The following is a 19,575-nucleotide window of genomic DNA, read 5'->3' as shown; positions in this document are numbered from 1 at the left end:
AGTGTGGTGGGATCTCTGACAACATTTCCTTAAGAAGGAATAAGCCTATACCTTTTGTCACAGAGAAGATCCCAGAGGTCCCTCAAAAATGACATTTGTTGGTGTTTTTGCCTCGTTTGGTGGATAAAACCTCAGACTGGCTCCTTGATCCCCAGCATTTCAAACTGGGAATTTGGTTCAGTTTTCATACCACATTGTGAGTAGTCACGTGAAAGCATAGTTTATACGGTGGCAGTCACGATCCTATGGTCAAAATAATAAGTGTTGAACGTTGAATTTTGACTGCAGCTCATCAGCGTTGTATTGTTTTTTCCATAATTTAGGCGATTCCCACACGTAAAACATAGAAGATTTAAAGAAATGTCTCATGTAGTTGGGGTATATTGTACAGCAAAACAGATAAGGCTTAATTGCAACTAAGGGGTAACAGCACTGGGGCAGTTTAAATGTCTGGTTCTTATGACTAGTTTTGTGAAGTTTTGAAACGTGTTACATTAATTGCCATTTTTTGTGTGGTTGTAGGATTGATTACTGGTTAACCGATCGAAAAATTTGACCGTTTATCAGTTCATAGATTGTTCGAAAATGCACATACCTATTCATTACAAGAAATGTGTTCACCTATCTCTAGCTATATGTGCTTAACAGCAGATTTTCTTTCCTTTAGTATCTCCAGCAGCTGCAAGGGTTTAAACTAGACTGCAATTCAGATACTGATGTAATTTCTGAGGAAGATGATACTCAAGATTATGCTAATCTTCCCTCCACCAGTTCTGCACCTCCCATGAAAAGATTAAGGGAAATAGAAGCAACAACAAATGAGGCAGCTGAGGTAATCACATTTAAACATTTCTTTTAATGTTGAGGGCTTTATACCATTCATTGGAAACCTGCAACTTGGCAAAACATTTGCTCCAATTACCAAGTTTTGGCATCCTCCTTAGCATGTACAATAACAATCTTTGTGAAAATGTATTTTACATATTGATAATGCTAGAATCCACATTGCTCCCAAAGACATTGGATGTAGCATGAAACAACTCAAGAAGAAGCATACATTGGTGTTGGATTTGGGGTTTGACATCTTGACTGAACAGAAATATTATTTTTGAGATGTTTCAAATTTGCTATAAACTTGCAAGATTCTGAACAGACTATTTACCTAACAAATTGATGTAGCCTTAATTGATGTAGCCTTAAATATTATGGGTTGAGGGGGGGGGGGGGGGGATGGGTGTCACCAACGTAAACTATGAATGGATTTGGTGGTAAAATAAGTGGGACTGACGTTTTGTAGCTGGGAAGATCTCCTGCAGAAGTGAACTCTGGATTTGGAATGGTCTTTGGTATCAATTTAGGATTTCAAAGGAAATTAGAAAACAATAATACTAATATTAAAATAAAAAGAATGAAGGTCTTTTACTAATTTATGTTATGAAAGCTCTGATTATGAATCTCTAAAGTTCATTACAACTTTCAAGAATCCTGTATTTTTTTTCTACACTTTATTAAAGCTCATCAGGGCAGTTCTTCAAAAAAGTGCAAGTGGGGCCACTGTTTTAGCTGAATACAGAGCCCGAAAGTGTCTGAACGAAAGAGTCCAGGGGATTGTTGGTAACCATTGTAGTTGCTAACATGATGGAAGTACATGGGTTAGTTTTTTTTTGTAGTTGTAAACATAGAAAATCATGATTGCTGCAATGAAATGTTTAAAACTTTAAGATGTCTATGAACATGGATTAATTGACATTTGTTGTAAGTATGTAAGTGCTCCATTGATGAAACATTTAGATGGTCAACCCATGAAGATAGTTGGAAAATTGGAGTGTGGCAGTAGCAATTTCTGACTGCCATGCTCGTGTCAATTTTCAACCAGGCTAAATGGTATGTTCCCGTTACAGAATTGAATCCCGGTCAAGATTGATGGCAAAATTTTCATCCATTTTTGTGTGCCGACAAGAAAACAAATCTTGGATCCTTAAAATCTTTGATCCTCACACGCCCAAACAGAACTTTGCATAATTTTGGACCAATCGTTTTAGCAATGCACAGTTTGAGTGTTCAAAGTTTGTCAAAACTGTAATTTACTCAGTCAAAATTGTGGCTTCTTGTCTGGGAATTTTGGCTTTTCATTACACAATCTTACTACCTCAAACTTTTGGATTTTAGTATCAAACTGTTGCCTTTTCATCCCAAACAACTGACTAATTTCTATCAATTTTGGCTTAATAAGTTATCGTAATGACTCGACCTTTACGTCTCTAAATTTTCACCTATTTATCTTACAACAGAGTTACTTTTTGCTAAAATTGGTTCATATGTCATATTTTCAGATAAATTACACCCTTACAGTTATAGGAGATATATGAAAGCTAGTGTGGTGTAATTGAGACAAGGAAATCATAGATCAGACCCTTCAGGATATCAGATCCTGATGTATTACCAGTGTAAATTATGCATATGAGATCCAGATCAGAGCTCCTTATTTAGAGCTTGAGAGCGACCAGGATTAACGGCAGATCAGTACCACGCTTGAGATCAGTTCCCTCTTTTTTTTTTTTAACTGTAAACAATGTTGAGTGGTGACCATTCAACAAATTATTAGCCAAAGATTCAAGAACATACAGTAGCTGTTCTGTTGACATGATAGTTTATAATTCTTGTTTCTTAATCTCTTGAGGGATCTAATTAAGTCAGAATATCCAAGGTTACTTCCCTACAGCTCACAAGGGGGGGGGGGGGGACTTGTCTGTTGCTTTGTCAGATCATCCTGATCTGGGGATCCACAGTAAACTTGGCCTTAAAGATCTGCTGCATAGGCCTCAAAGTTAGCACAATAATAGAAAACAATGTGTTTCCTTTCAAGGACAGTGATGTGACATGCTCAGTATCAATCATTGAACACCAGGTATTGCTTTTCATTCTAAATATTCTCCACAGACAATACCATATGCTGAAAAGACACAGGTTATTGAAATTGTGTACACAAATACTTAGTGGGGCTAACCCGGCAGTTCAGTTTCATGATGTTAGAAACTTTCCTAGTTCATAGCATGTTATATTTGGGAGCTGTGACCAATACAGCAGATAGCTGAGCTCCTTTAAAGACCTTTTTCTCTTCTGTGCAAGAGAATTTCAAGGCCCAGGATATTAAATTCTGCATTGGTCCATTGCTGTTTTTAAGTCATACATAACATTTGAACTGACCAGTATTGCAGGTTTATGGCAGATTTGTGACGAGAGAAAAGGGCCTTTAAATAATCACTCATTTAATAAGGCAATCATCTAATACACTTATATATTTTTTATCCCTACATCTTCCATCACAGACACACTCCACCCACGGTCACAAAAAGAAAATATGCAGTTGGTATTTGTCAACCTGTTTGAAAACCTTAAAAAACCTGTACATCAACATGTCATGTACAGTAAGCAATTAATTTAAATAAACTGCAGGAGGACCCAAGACCCCCACCAAGGGTTTTGTGGCTTAAGCACTTGCTGTCATAGGGACATTATTGTAAATTTTGGAACAATACTTCAAAACAGTTGTTCTGTGCAGTATCATAGTTTAACATTAATTGCAGGGAAATAGCATACATACATTTATAGGAGGGGAAATGGTTTGTCTAATGCAGGGCCAGTCAAATTTTACATTATAGGTATCATGATCTTTCCAGGGCAAGAGGAGAATTTTTTCTCACTTAAAATGTTGGGACATGCATAATTTGGAACTGGACATTGCCATGGAAAACATTTCATCCCCCCCTCCCCCCCCTCTGCAATTCTTCCTCTAGACTCCCTTGACTTTAGTAGAAATAGAGGAAGTTGTGGTTAAAGGTCTCTTGTTAAAGCGCTGTAGTTTTGCTAGGTCAAACTAAAATTACTGCCACATACTCATAATTTCTGAGAGTGTTTTTGATGATAAAGATGTCTTGGAAGCTCCTTATGAAAACTCCTAGCAATTTTCAACCTACAGCTTAACTTGGGAAATGACATTAAGAAGTCTCCAACTGGATAGTGGTACATAAAATGAACCACAACTAGTACTAACCTGTACATTTCATTATTTTCAGGAAGCTTTTTATGATGAAAGAACCAATACAGGATTCCTTGCAGCAAGGATAAAATACGTCAATAGAGGAGAACGTCGTTCTGAACAATCAAACATAACTCCAAAGGATCCTGCCTGCAAACATGATGGAGGCCCCATGCTTAAAAGGGCATTACCTGCCGTGTCTGATAACCTGCAATCTGAAGATAACACTACAGCATGCAGATACACTAGATGAAACATACCCCTGCTGTATCTATGGATTCTAATTTGGTCTTTGAGAAGATGAAAAATACTCTATTAGTGAGGAGCAACATGGTCAGTGCTATGAATTCAGCAGCGCATATAATAGAGGAATTTCCACAATTCAAGATTAATCCAGGCCTTGTGAGTATGACACAAAGTATTCTGACTGGTGTCATGTATGTAATTAGACTGAAGATTGCATGCATTTACTTAGTGTGTGGGGGATATGTCTGTCATGGGGTGAAGAATGGTAGATAGTTTCCAATTTATGCCTGCATGGTCACTGATGAGCTAGAAAGCTTGACATTTACGCTAATTCTGTTAGGGGAAAAATTATCGTAATTTTCGAAATATCGCGATAATTTTTGAACTATTTATCGTGACGGTAGAAAGCTAATATCCCCCGTAATGCATGCACAGTATAATACCATGTGTGAAAAAAATGGCTGTGCACGTGCGGACCTGAGAGAACAAACTTGCCTTGTGTTGTTAATGTTATTACGGTACTTTCTAGAACGACCATTTGCGTCTTTTGGGGTCAACATAATTTCACACGGGATATCACCATACCATTGATCGATGTACATGTACGGGTGATATATGTCGCAAATATAAACTGAGAAAACAAATTAACGACACCTATCATGAGTTCATGACTATATTGGCCTACTACTATAATTATATTGAACACATTATTCATGCCTAAAACATTGTTTTTTTGTTTTTTATTGATAGTTTGCAGTACATTACTCAGTTCTTTACATATTTTTAAATAATTTTCATGTTTAAAATGTATTTCAATTTTTTTTTTGTGATTTTCTATACGGATAGTGCATTTGTGGCCGGTTGAAAGGTTAACCGTTTAAACGATCACACCCTTAGTACCCGCTGACGTGCTGAAGGCCACTTGAAATCTGTCAAGTGGAGTGAAAGCCCATAGTCTGTTCAATTGGAATCATGTGACTGGTTTTAAATGCATGAGGAAATCTCCATGATCATCTGTAAATATTAAAGCTCACAAATAATATTCCCCCATTAAAATTAAGATAATTCAAAGCTTAACAGAGCAACACCAGCTCAGTTCTCATGTAGAATACAAATGGGGGGTGTTAGTTACAGCCAAATTATGTAATAAGCATGCCACAGGGAGCTGCATGAAAACTATCCAACAGCTAAAATATTTACAGCTTCCCAATGGCTTAGTAACAGTTTTATTAGAAGCAAATTAATCAATACTTGAAGTACTACCTCAGGTTATTAGGTTATGCATAAAAAGTCTTAATCTTCCTTCCCATGTATATTTCTACATTTGCAGCTTGTGGTTGATAAATTCCAAACAACAAAAAGATCATTTAACTGAACACTTAGTGCCATGTGTCTTTAATTAATACCTTTTCATTTTAATTTCTTAGGCAAGGACACAGAGACCGCTGCCATACTGATGGTGCTCTGTCTGTTACAACCTGCAAACCATGGACGTACCAGCCGGAGCGTCAAAATTGCCCGGGATTAAAGCGGTGGACTTTCTCATTCAGTTTGAAAAGGTTTGATAGTGTTTGTGTTAAATGAATTGTGCAAGGAAGATTTAGGTGAACATCGCGCAGCTCCTTAAACATCAGCAGTATTTGCCATATCAATTCCTTCTGCCCCCAAAACGACACTAAAAAGTACCGCAATATAAGCTCTTTGAAGGATAAAGTGTGACTCATCACTCCCAAACGTGAGCGCTGTGGATCAACGTGGTCAGGAAGATTGGACTGATTCATTCTGTTGCGGGTTTTTTTTATATTGCTGTGACGCAACTATTGCATTCTCAATGTATATGGGAATTTGGGTGGGTAAAACTACCAATTAATGTGCTTTTAAAGTAATTTTGAGTTCTAAACGGTACAACAACAAAATCCAATACAATTACACACAAACAATTAAACCGTGCGTAGTTACAGTACCCTATACTAGGTGCTACCACGCGGGCGTCTACAATAGCGTCTCTCGAAGTTGGGCAAGAAGGTCGATATTTTCTAACGAAGACTCTCATTTGTTACCTCTAGGTCCAGTTGAAAACTTTAACCAATCACAATAATTTTTATATGTACAGAAGCTGTCACTCATTTGTAATGCATATTCAATTTAGACAAAGAGGAGGGCCAGTGTTATAGAGACATAATTGAACTTTCAAAAATGGGAGTTTCAAAAGCCACACGACGCTACATGTTGCCATGTGTGTTTTACGTGTGACTTTTGGTTTTCAAAAGTTACGTATTTCTACATTTTTTAACCCCCAAAGTCCGATTGTGCCATGCTAAATAGAAACTAGAAAACAACAGAGATATGAAGAGATTTGTTCCACCTTTCTAAAGATGTTTTAGACAAAGTGTAATGAAATGAGGAAAGAACTGTTATCGGTGAAGAAAAACATGGCCTAATAGTAAGTCAACGAGGGGTGTGGGTAGTAACTGTTGTGACTTTCCGCCGCTGCATAAGGAAGAGCGCTAGGGAATTGATATGCCCAAGTATAGCAATGCTGTCATTTTAAAAGTTTCATATGATTATGTAATCACTGAAACTGTTTGGTTATAGCCTGCTGAGTTTGGAGTCAATATGGCAGATCTAAGTTTAAAGCATTTTGTTACTTTTTCCAAAACAAATTGGATACTGTGATGTCACTGCCTCTTACAGACCCTATTAATGATAGACATAGTTAATCAAATCCTTAAGTGCGTCAATTATGAGCCCACCATGCTACTAGCCTAGGCCTAGCCCTGTTCTGTCAAAGGTTAGTTGACTCTAGACTGAAAAAAGAAAGCATATGTCTAGAGTACATACTTAGTGAGGCAAAACAAGTAGATCATTTTGAAGCGCTTCATTGCATATTTACATCGTCAATCTTGATTTTAAAAGGAAAACACTGCAGGTTAATATGATATGACTATATGCTGCAATGAAGCTGCAACTCTTTTTGACTATGTTTCTGTTTGTATTCACTATTGTGACGCCTGGGAGGAGCGTCACCTAAACGCCTCCGTACATAGGTGGCATCACTGCTGGAGTAGTTTTCCTGTTTGTGTGTATTGTTTTATTGTTCTCTGGGGGTCTGTTTCATCTAATATCTTTTATATGTAAAGTGAATTCTTGTAGTTTCACATGCTAATTTGTACCTATTGTTTCTGTCTCCCTTTCAGCTGTCCAGCATTCGTGACAATAGTCTGGTTCCTTGGTAGCTATGTGGAATGTTCGAGCCACGCGAAGATCCGAGGTTTCGAATCAGTATTTGTGTTAAGTTATGGCACTTGCAGTTTTGGTTTCCAAAAGTGTGTTCTGTTTTTGGTGTTTACTGCTGCCTAGGAGGTCCGTTGGCCAGTTCGTTAAGTAAGTTAAATCTTCTTTTATAGTTAGGCAAGTCCAAGTCCTTTTTCTTATAATATTGTGGGTGTCTTACCCCGTTTGTCTGAATCCCTTTAAAGTATCACATCTACACTTATTAAAAGGTTGGGAACACAGTGTTTGCGTCAGACGATATTATCGTCACACCCTGCAGGGTTATTCTCATATTTGTGGCGCAGGGGTGGCTTTGATTGGGGTTGAATTTTCCCCGAGGCAACGCCTACGTATTGTAGATTTAGGACTCGTAATTATACGTTTTGGCCACGGTCTTCGCAGGTACGTCTAATTATTTCTATAAATTATAAGCTGGGATTTATGTGGATTTGTATTGTAATTAATTAAATATTGGTCTTAATTTATCAACTTGCTACATTATTATTGGAGGTCACTGCGATGACCTCACGTATTATTTAACTTGGTTTTTATAGACACCTGCCCAAGTTGGGCATCGGTTTCGTATTAAATGTATTAGCACAAAATTCAATTTATTTGTCTGTGTTTTATTGGTTCAGGTTGTGTTAACTTGTATTTGCATGCCCCACATTCATCCTGACATAGGGTGGCCAACAGCGGCCCTATCGAACCCACAGCAGCTCGCCTAGTTACAACCCTGTTGGGGGTGCTACACTATCTTGCAAACAAGCATTTTGCTGAGAAAAAGGACTATTTGAGAATGAGTTAGACATGATACTCTCTGTGCTGGCCAACTAAAGGGAATAACTTAAATGGTACAAGGTCATTGTACAGTAACATTCTTTGTGAGCAAATGTATTGTATTTATTGATAATGTTTGAATCTACAATTGCTCCCAAAAACTTTGGATATAGCAGGGAACAACTCAAGAAACAGCATACATTGGTGTTGGATTTGGGGTTTGACATTGTGACTGAATAGAAATATGACATTTGATATGTTAAATTTGCTGTTAACTTGCAAGATTCTGAACAGACTATTCACCTGACAAATTAAGGTTGCCTTAAAACTTTTGTGTGTGTGTGTGTGTGTGTGTTTTTTTTTTTTTTTTTTTTTTTGGGGGGGGGTCACCCATGATGTAAATTTTAAATGGATTTGGAAAGTATTATCTTAAAATAAGTAGGACTGACCTTTTGATGCTGGAGAGATCTCCTGCAGAGGCAAACTCTGGATTTGGGATGGTCCTAGGGTAACCGATTCAGGATTTGAAAGGACTTAAAAAACAATACAACTAATATCACAATAAATAGAATGAAAGGTATTTTACTAATTTATGTTATGAAAGCTCTGATTATGAATCTGTTAAGTTCATTGCAACTTTCAAGAATCCTTGTATTTTATTTTCTACACCTTATTAAAGCTCATAAGGGCAGTACTGGAAGAAAGGCCACTGTTTTAGCTGAATGCAGAGCCCAAAAATGTCTGAGTGAAAAGTCCAGGAGATAGTTGGTGAACGTTGTAGAACTGCTAACATGATGGAAGAACATAGGTAAGTAATTTTTTTATTTTGTAGTTGTAAACATAGAAAATCATGATTGCTGCAATAAAATGTTTAAAACTTTAACGTGTCTGTGAACATGGATTAATTGACACTTGTTGTGAATATGAAAGTGCTCCATTGATGAAACATTTAGATGGTCAACCCATGAAGATAGTTGGAGAATTTGAGTGTGGCAGTAGTAACTAATGACTGCCACACTTGTGTCAATTTTTCAACCAGGCTAGTTCCTGTTACAAAATGTTTTTGTGTGCAGATAAGAAAAAAATCTTGGATCCTCACATGCCCAAACATAACTTGACATAATTTTGAATTAATCATTTTAGCAATGCAGTGGTTAAATTGAAAAATTCTTAACTCTTGAATATTTGTCATAAAATGTTGACCTTTTTACCTCACATTTTGAGTGTTCTTTGTCAAAAATGAAAATTAACAAAGTCAAAATTGTGACTCTTTGTCTGGGGATTAGCTTTTTGAGTTCACTATCTTACTGTCTCAAACTTTTTGGTATCAAACTGTTGCCTTTTCATCTCAAACAACTGACTTCATAAGTTATCATAATGACTTGACCTTTTTATCTCAAAAGTTTCACATTTTTATCTCAGAAAGTGAGTTAGGATTTTGCCATACAGCACCCATGTTTTAAATGATATAACAAAATACAGCATGAACCATCCCAATTACCTCATATTTCACTTGGCTTGTAAATTTTTCCTAGAATTGGTTCAAATGTCATATTTTTAGATAAATCACACCCCTACAGTTGTAGGAGATATTTTAAGAGCTAGCTTGGTTTAATTGAGACTAGGAAATCAGAGATCAGACCCTTCAGGATATCAGATCCTGATGTATTACCTGTGTACATTATGCAAATTAGATCCAGATCAAAGCCCCTAATAGAGCGACCAGGATAAACGGCAGATCAGTCCATCGCTTGAGATTAGATTTTGAAGTGTAAACAATGTTGAGTGGTGACCATGCAACAAATTAATAGCCAAAGATTCAAGAACATAGCTGTTTTATAAACATGATAGTTTATAAATTCCTGTTTCTTGATATCTTGAGGGATCTCATTATGTTAATACCATACAGTTCACAGGGGGAGGGGGGGGGGTGCAGTCTCTGCCTCTATCAGAGATCTGATCTTAAGCTGAGGATCAATCGTTAACATGGCCTTAAAGATCTGCTGCATGGGCCCCAAAGTTGGCAAAGTTATAGAAAAAATGTTTTTCTTTCAAGGACAGTGCTCTGACATGCTCAGTATCAACCATCATTGAACACCAGGTATTGCTTCTCAGCCTAAATAGACACACGTTGTTGAAATTGTTTACACAAATACTTAGTGGGCTAACCCCATCAGTTCAATTTCATTGTGTTGGAAACTTAGTTCATATCATGTTATATTTGGGAGTTGTGACAAATACAGCAGATAGCTGAGATCCATCCTTAAAGACATATTTGATCTTCTGTACAAGAGAATTTCATAGCTCAGGTTATTAAATTCTGCATTGGTCTATTGTTGTTATTAACACAAACATAACATTTGAGCTGACTTGCAGGTTTAATGGCAGATTTGGGGTGAGAGAAAAGGGCCTTTAAATAAACACTCATTTAATAAGGCAAACATCTAATACACTTATTTATTTTTTATCCCTACATCTACCATCACAGACGGACTCACCTACGGTCACTAAAAGTAAAATATGCAATTGGTATTGTCAACCTGTTTGAAAGCCATAAAGACCCACATACACCAACAGGTCATGTAAGTGATTTATTTTAATAAACTGGTCTGAATTTTATTGCAGATAGTAAAGCTCTCAGCCAAAATTTGATTTCTGTTGACCTCAGACCTTAAGCCTTGAGCCTCTGCAAGGAAGGGGCAATGGAAGCACTTCCCTCCCCTGGAAAATCAACAGTATAAAAGTAGTTGTGATATGACATTGCACTAAAAACATGGCTATCTGATAATTATCCTGGAACATGCATGATTTGATTATTGGAAATGGCAACAGAAGCCATCTATATTTCAAAGAAAATTTCTGCTGAAGAACCAGAGGAACTCCCGCACCAACGGTTTTGTGGTTTTGGCACTTGCAGTGATAGGAACATTATTGTAAATTTTGAACCCATACTTCTTCGAAACAGTTGTTCTGCAGTATCATAGTTCAACATTAATTGCAGAGAAATTAGCATGTGTAGGAGGAGAAATGGTTTCTCTAATGTGCAGAGCCAGTCAAAATTTAAATTATAGGTAGGCCTACTGTCATCTTTCCAAGGCAAAAATGTTGAGACAATGTATTATTTGGCAATGGACCTTGCCATGGAAAACATTTCATTCCCCCCCCCAACTTCACAGTAGGCAGGAACCTTGGTAATGTGTTTGCCCCCCCTGCAATTCTTCCTCTTCATGCCCATGAATTTAGCAGAAATAGTGGTTTAAGGTCTCGTGTGTAGTATTTCTAGTTCAAACTAAAATTACTGCCACATACTCTTGTGGTATTTCATAATTTGTGAGAGTATTCTTGATGGTAAAGATGTCTTGAAAGATACTTATGAAAAGTCATAGCAATTTTCAACCTTCAGCTTAGCTTGGGAAACGACCAAGGGCGGCGGAAGCACTTTTAATCTGGGGGGGCACCGACATCAAAGGGCACTTTGCAGAAATTCGATTAGACTGATGCAGCCTTATATTTAGTACCCTTTATAACTCTTATTGTATTATCTTATTTGCGTATACACATCACTCCATCAACGCCCCCCCCCCCCCCCTCAAGGAAAATATGCATACTAGCACTGCAATATCCAATGTGCAAATTGGGAAACAAGGAACAAGTTTTCTATTTGAGACAAAATGAGGTGAAATCATGCTAGTTGCTAATGTAGGAATCTTCCGAATTAGAGTTTATTTCTTGTTAATATCTTAACAATTTTTTCCATTCGAAATAGCTTTGAGTTTGACCCACAGAAATTCATTAAAAGTCAGGGGCGTAGCCAGGATTTGCAAAGTTGTATGCACGACTATCTGAGCGGAGCGCCACCATCGGTTGGCGCGGAGCGTACAAGAAAATTTTTGGTTTTACAAACCCCTCAGATGGCCGGAAACGGCCCTTCCCAAGTGTTCATTCTGGTTCCCTGGCCTCTTGCTAACTTGAGACACCTCAATTTTTATGTAGAAAAAGGGCACATTTTTAACCTGAGGAAAAGTGGGGGGGCACATGCCCCCTGTGCCCCCCCGGTTCCGCCGCCCTTGGAAACGACATTTGAAGTCTCTGACTGGATAGTGCTACATAATGTGGACCATATTAGTACCAGGTACATTTCTTTTTTATTTTCAGGGAGCTTTTTATGATGAAAGAACCAATAAAGGATTCCTTGCAGCAAGGATTACAAAAACATGCATTCTTGCTCCTGTATAATGATAAAATGCTAAAGAAAATTCATTGTGATCCGTTCTTGACATGTAAAGTAAATCCAGGAATTTTCTTGCTTGCAGATTGACAAGACTTCAGATTATTGTTTCCAGAGGAATACCCAAGGCTACTGGAACAGTGGCCTCTTCCTATGCAGAAAGATATTGCTCTTGCAAGATAAAGCACTGATAAAGACGCCACTTCTGAGCTGCTGGCAACAGTGGACCGTGTCCAGGACCATGTAAGGAGTTGGAGTTGGGCAGTAAGTAAACAAAGATGTTTCACTTTGTCCTCTCAGCATCCCCTACATCACCAGTTGACACATGCAGAGCTGGTGGAATTGACTTTGTTGCAATACACTCATTACTCAGAGGATGGTGATCAGATGCCACTGTTTATAAATTGATACTCGTGCAGTACCCACAACATGATGAAGGCCACTTGAAATCTGTCAAGTGGAGTGGAAGCCCATAGTCTGTTCAATTGGAATCATGTGACTGGTTTTAAATGCATGAGGAAATCTAAATATTAAAGCTCACAAATAATATTCCCCCATTAAAATTAAGCTAATTCTAAGCTTCAGCTCAGTTCTCATGTAGAATACAAGTGGGGGGTGTTAGCTACAGCCAAATTATGGAATAAGCATGCCACAGGGAGCTGCATGAAAAACTATCCAACAGCTAAAATATTTACAGCTTCCCAATGGCTTAGTAACAGTTTTATTAGAAGCAAATTAATCAATACTTGAGTTACTACCTCAGGTTATTAGGTTATGCATAAAAAGTCTTAATCTTCCTTCCCATGTATATTTCTACATTTGCAGCTTGTGGTTGATAAATTCCAAACAACAAAAAGATCATTTAACTGAACACTTAGTGCCATGTCTCTTTAATTAATACCTTTTCATTTTAATTTCTTAGGCAAGGACACAGAGACCGCTACCATACTGCTGGTGCTCTGTCTGTTACCACCTGCAAACCATGGACATACCAGCCGGAGCGTCAAAATTGCCAGGGATTAAAGCGGTGGACTTTCTCATTCAGTTTGAAAAGGTTTGATAATGTTTGTGTTAAATGTATTGTGCAGGGAGGATTTAGGTGAACATAGCACTGCTATCAGCTCCTTAAACATCAGCAGTTTTTGCCCCAAGTATAGCATTGCTGTAATTTATGTAATCACTGAAACTGTTTGGTTATAGCCTGCAGAGTTTATAGTCAATATGGCAGATCTAAGTTTAAAGCATTTTGTAATCTTTTTCCAAAACAAATTGGATACTGTGATGTCACTGCCTCTTGCAGACACCATTGATGATAGACATCGTTTATCAAATCCTTAAGTGCATCAATAATGAGCCCACCATGCTACTAATACTAATGTAGCCTAGGCCTATCCCTGTTCTGTCAAGCCTATCTGCCTAGCCTATAGTTACGCCTAGGCCCTAGGCTAGTCATGATTAACTTAATTACATTGTCAATTGTCAATCTTGATTTTGAAAGGAAAACACTGCAGGGCAATATGATATCACTGTGGGCTGCAATGAAGCTGCAACTCTTTTTCACTATGTTTCTGTTTGTATTCACTACTGTGACGCCCGGGAGGAGCGTCATGTTAACGCCTTCGTACATAGGTGGCATCACTGCTGGAGTAGTTATTGTCCTGTTTGTGTGTATTGTTTTCTTTTTCTCTGGGGGTCTGTTTTATCTAATATCTTTTATATGTCAAGTGAATTGTTGTAGTTTCACATGCTAATTTATACCTTTTGTTTCTGTCTCCCTTTCAGCTGTCCAGCTCTCGTGACAATAGTCTGGTTCCTTTGTAGCTTACATGTGGAATGTTCGAGCCACGCAAAGATCCGAGGTTTCGAATCAGTATTTGTGTTATTGAGTTATGGCACTTGCAATTTTGGTTTCCAAAAGTGTGTTCTGTTTTTGGTGTTTGCTGCTGCCTAGGAGGTCCGTTGGCCAGTTCGTTAAGTAAGTTAAATCTTCTTTTATAGTTAGGCAAGTCCGAGTCCTTTTTCTTATATTATTGTTGGCGTCGGTCCCCGTTTGTCTGAATCCCTTTAAAGTATCACATCTAAACTTATTAAAAGGTTGGGAACACAGGGTTTGTGTCGGACGATATTATCGCCGCACCCTGCAGGGTTATTCTCATATTTGTGGCTTTGATTGGGGTTGAATTTTCCCTGAGGCAACGCCTACGTATTGTAGATTTAGGACTCGTAATTATACGTTTTGGCCACGGTCTTCGCAGGTACGTCTAATTATTTATGTAAATTATAAGCTGGGATTTATGTGGATTTGTATTGTTATTAATTAAATATTGGTCTTAATTTATCACCTTGCTACATTATTATTGGAGGTCACTGCGATGACCTCACGTATTATTTAACTTGGTTTTTATAGACACCTGCCCAAGTTGGGCATCGGTTTCGTATTAAATGTATTAGCACAAAATTCAATTTATTTGCCTGTTTTAATTAGTTCTGGTTGTATTAACTTGTAGTTGCCCCACATTCATTATGATATAGGGTGGCCAACAGCGGCCACATTGAACCCACAGCTGCTCGGCTAGTTACAACTCTGTTGGGGGCACTACACTATCTTGCAAACAAGCATTTTTTCTGAGAAAAAGGACTATTTGAGAATGAGTTAGACATGATACTCTCTGTGCTGGCCAACTCAAGGGAGGGACTTTAATGGTACAAGGTCACCGGCTGCTAAATTTAATGGGTGCAGACCTATTTCAGGGTGAATTCCTAACAAGATAGACCTAATTAATACTACTGATATGGATAAATAAATAAAAATTTATGAGTGCTTGCTGGTTTATTCTGTTTTCTTTCATATATGATACAGCAAAGAAGGAATTTAAACTTGCTGAAGATGTGGTACTTGTGGATAAAGAGGATGGAGCAGAGATTGATGAAGATTCTCTTGTACTTCTCCTGAAATGGAGCCAAACACAGCAATCATGGTGTTAAAGAGACTCTGAGGTGAAAAGTGGGGTAAGTGGCAAATAAGGAAGCTCCAGACAATGCAACATACTCTGCTGACATGAATAACCAGTTGTATTCCCAATGTATGTAAGTTAGTGTGTAATGTATGTAAGTTAGTGTGTATTGTAGGGTGTTACTAAAACTAATGACAGTTGCGTTACACATAACGAATGTCAATATGTTGTACACACTAAAAAATTACGTTGACTAAAACGAATGACAGTGAATGACAGCACAGACATTTGCTTCAACCGGATATCACAGTTCAGACTTCGTGGGTATATTAAAGCCACGCAAACTGAGTGGACGCGAAGTGCTTGGCTTACAGATAAAGTACGGACAAGATGCAAACGCACCTTTTAGTTATAGTAAGCGAAATTATAAGTCTGATTTTAAAAAGTAAATTTAACGTAATTTTTCCGATGTTAATTGTTAGAAACTAACAATACTATAATCTTGAAACGGCTTCAGTTATATATCTTTCTATATAAATCTACAGAGGTAAATGTCAAAAGCACAGCACTCAAGCGCATCCTCACACAAAACCTTTGCCTGTGGTTTCTACCCATAAATTACACCCAAACCCTGCAACCACGTAACATGCGATTTTCCTCAACTTAATCATTTTTTTGCGCAGAAAACCAATAACCACATTTACTCCACCCCGTTAATCATTCTATCTCTTCTCACCAATGTCCTTCGTTGTCATACGCTGTCATTCGCTGTGGGAAAAAATGCCTCTTAGATTGCCGGAAATGGCACTTCGAAGGCCTTGCAAGTTGCATCTAAACATTCTTTATTTTGTAATCTCACGTTTTAGAAATTTACACTTCACCAAAAATTAATAATTTTGGGCGATAGTGCAAAAAACGTGGTAGCCCAGATGAGATGCCCTTACGGTGGTGTTACACGGAAGTATTCGGGCATCATGATGCTAAATAAAGAAAATCATTAAGCCTATATTAATATTAATGTCACAAAACAAATAACACAAAAGGCTCTCCACGGAATTGTCGGGCAAAAATTTGACAAAGATTCGGGCAAGCTACTGCATATTTATATATATATATATATATATATATATTTTTTATCCTCTTAGACTGCCCAAATTTTTCAGGACTTTTGCCCAAATTTCTTGACCTCTGGAAATTTGGGGGGCAATCTGTCCCCCCGCCTTGTACGCCTATGTGCTTAACAGCATATTTTCCTTCCTTTAGTGTCTCCAGCAGCTGCATCAGTGAAGAAAGGCAGCAATTCTGATACTGATGTAATTTCTGAAGAGGAGGAAGATTCTCAAGATCATGTTAAACTACCCTCCACCAGTTCTGTACCTCCAATGAAAAGATGAAGAGAAACAGTTCTAAGCAGGAACAGATGAGGCCACTGAGGTAAAATCACTCATTTAAACATTTCTTATAATATTGAGGAGGGCTTTATACCATTCATTGGACACCTGAAACTTGGCAATACATTTGCTCCAATTAGCAAATTTTGGCATCCTCCTTAGCATGTAACATCTTTGTAAAAATGTATTGAATTTATTGATGTTTGAATCTACAATTGCTCCCTAAAACTTTAGATATAGCAGGGAACAACTCAAGAAACAGCATACATTGGTGTTGGATTTGGGGTTTGACATCTTGACTGAATAGAAATATTACTTTTGAGATGTTTAAATTTGCTTTTAACTTGCAAGATTCCAAACAGACTATAACCTAACAAACTGAGGTTGCCTTAAACCATATTGTTTTTTAATTTGGATTTGGAATGTATTATCTTAAAATAAGTAGGACTGACCTTTTGATGCTGGGAAGATCTCCTGCAGAGGCAAACTCTGGATTTGGGATTGTCCTTGGGTATCCAATTCAGGATTTGAAAGGACCTTAAAAAACAATAATACAAATATTACAATAATAAGAATGAAAGGTATTTTACTAATTTATGTTACGAAAGCTCTGATTATGAATCTCTAAAGTTCATTACAACTTTCAAGAATCCTTGTATTTTATTTTCTACACCTTATTAAAGCTCATAAGGGCAGATCTTCAAAAAAGTGCAAGTGGGGCCACTGTTTTAGCTGAATACTGTACAGAGCCCAACAGTTTCTGAGTGCAAAGTCCAGGAGATTGTTGGTGAACATTGTAGTTGCTAACATATGATGGAAGAACATGAGTAAGTATTTTTTATATTTGGTAGTTGTAAACTTAGAAAATCATGATTGCTGCAATGAAATGTTTAAAACTTTAACATGTCTATGAACATGGATTAATTGACACTTGTTGTGAGTATGAAAGTGCTCCATTGATGAAACATTTAGATGGTCAACCCATGAAGATAGTTGGAGTGTGGCAGTAGCAACTAATGACTGCCACACTCGAATGTCAATTTTTCAACCAGGTTAATTGGTATGTTCCTGTTACAGAATGTTTTTGTGTGCTGACAAGGAAAAAAATCTTGCATCCTCACATGCCCAAACAGAATTTTGCATAATTTTGAATTAATCTTTTTAGCAATGCAGTGGCTAAATTGAGGACCTAGGGAAAACAAATTCTCAACTTTTGAATTTTTTTACTCAAAATTTTGACCTTTTCACCTCACAATTTGAGTGTTCTTTGTCAAAAATGAAATTTACAAAGTCAAAATTGTGAGTTCTTGTATGGGGATTGGCTTTTTTAGTTCACTATCTAATTGTCTTAAACTTTTGGCTTTTGGTACAAAACTTTTGCCTTTTCATCCCAAACAATGGACTTTTTTATCAAGTACTTTGACTTAATAAGTTATCAGAATGACTTGACCTTTTTGTCTCTAAAATTTCCACCTTTTTTATCTCAGAATTGAGTTAGGATTTTGACATAGCACCCATGTTTTCCATGACATAACAAAATACAGCATGAACCATCCCGTTACCTCATACCTCTCGTGAATGTTTGCAAAAAGTTGGTTCAAATGTCATGTTTTCAGATAAAAATATATTTGGGAGTTGTGACCAAGATGGCAGATAGCTGAGCTCCTCAAAACACCTTTTTGATCTTCTGTGCAAGAGAATTTCATAGCTCAGGTTTTTAAATTCTGCATTGGTCTATTGTTGTTATTAACACAAACATAACATATGAGCGGACTGGTATTGCAGGTAAGTTAATGGCAGATTTGGGGTGAGAGAAAAGAGCCTTTAAGTAATCACTCATTTAATAAGGTAAATATCTAATGCACTTGTTATATTTTGTATCCCTACATCTACCATCACAGACGGACTCCACCTACGGTCACTAAAAGAAAATATGCAATTGGTATTTGTGTGAAAGCAATAAAGATCCACATACACCAACAGTTTATGTAAGTAATTTTTTCCATAAACTGGTCTGAATCTTATTGCAGATAATAAAGCTCTCAGCCAAAATTTGATTCCTGTTGACCTCAGACCTAAAGCCTAGACCTCTGCAAGGAAGGGGCAATAACGGCACTCCCCTCCCCTGGAAAATCAAACAGTAAAACATTAGTTGTGATATGAAATTATGCTTGCACCAAAAACATGTTTATTTGATAACTATCCTGGAACATGTATGATTTGATATTAGAAAAGGCCACAGAAGCCAAATAATTTCAAAGGAAATTTCTGTTGGAGAACCCAAGGAACCCCCCCCCCCCCAACAGTTTTGTGGCTATGGCCCTTGCTGTGATAGGGACATTATTGTAAATTTTGAAACCATGCTTCGAAACAGTTGTTCTGCAGTATCTTAGTTCAACATTAATTGCAGAGAAATTAGCATGGGTAGGAGGAGTAATGGTTTGTCTAATGCGCAGAGCCAGTCAAAATTTAAATTATAGGTACTGTGATCTTTCCAAGGCAAGAGGAGAACTTTTTTATCTCACTTTAAATGTTGGGACAATACATTACTTGGCACTGGACATTGCCATGGAAAACATTTCATCCCCCCTCCCCCAACTTCACAGTAGGCAGAAACCTTGGTAATGAGTTTGCCCCCCCTGCAATTCTTCTTCTTCATGCAGT

The 19,575-nt window shown here is 37.5% G+C and overlaps 1 protein-coding gene across 1 annotated transcript in view; it reads left to right on the top strand.

Moving 5' to 3' along the window:
* Nucleotides 1-19,575, top strand: part of LOC139960871 (uncharacterized) — a 56,815-nt gene that overhangs the window by 3,859 nt on the left and 33,381 nt on the right. Inside the window, exons 3-14 of the mRNA XM_071959537.1 lie at nt 3,330-3,428; nt 4,077-4,441; nt 5,713-5,844; nt 7,483-7,669; nt 9,018-9,146; nt 10,827-10,920; nt 12,652-12,830; nt 13,489-14,541; nt 15,427-15,575; nt 16,784-16,954; nt 17,595-17,738; nt 18,813-18,899. Coding sequence (XP_071815638.1) covers nt 3,330-3,428; nt 4,077-4,090 — 113 coding nt within the window. The 3' untranslated portion in view covers nt 4,091-4,441; nt 5,713-5,844; nt 7,483-7,669; ... (6 more) ...; nt 17,595-17,738; nt 18,813-18,899. The remainder of the gene's footprint in view (nt 1-3,329; nt 3,429-4,076; nt 4,442-5,712; nt 5,845-7,482; nt 7,670-9,017; nt 9,147-10,826; nt 10,921-12,651; nt 12,831-13,488; nt 14,542-15,426; nt 15,576-16,783; nt 16,955-17,594; nt 17,739-18,812; nt 18,900-19,575) is intronic.

The sequence above is a fragment of the Apostichopus japonicus genome, chromosome 20 (assembly GCF_037975245.1).
Source record: "Apostichopus japonicus isolate 1M-3 chromosome 20, ASM3797524v1, whole genome shotgun sequence".
Lineage (NCBI taxonomy): Eukaryota > Metazoa > Echinodermata > Holothuroidea > Aspidochirotida > Stichopodidae > Apostichopus > Apostichopus japonicus.
The sequence above is the reverse complement of the archived record's forward strand: the minus strand, read 5'-3'. Positions and strand labels throughout refer to the sequence as shown.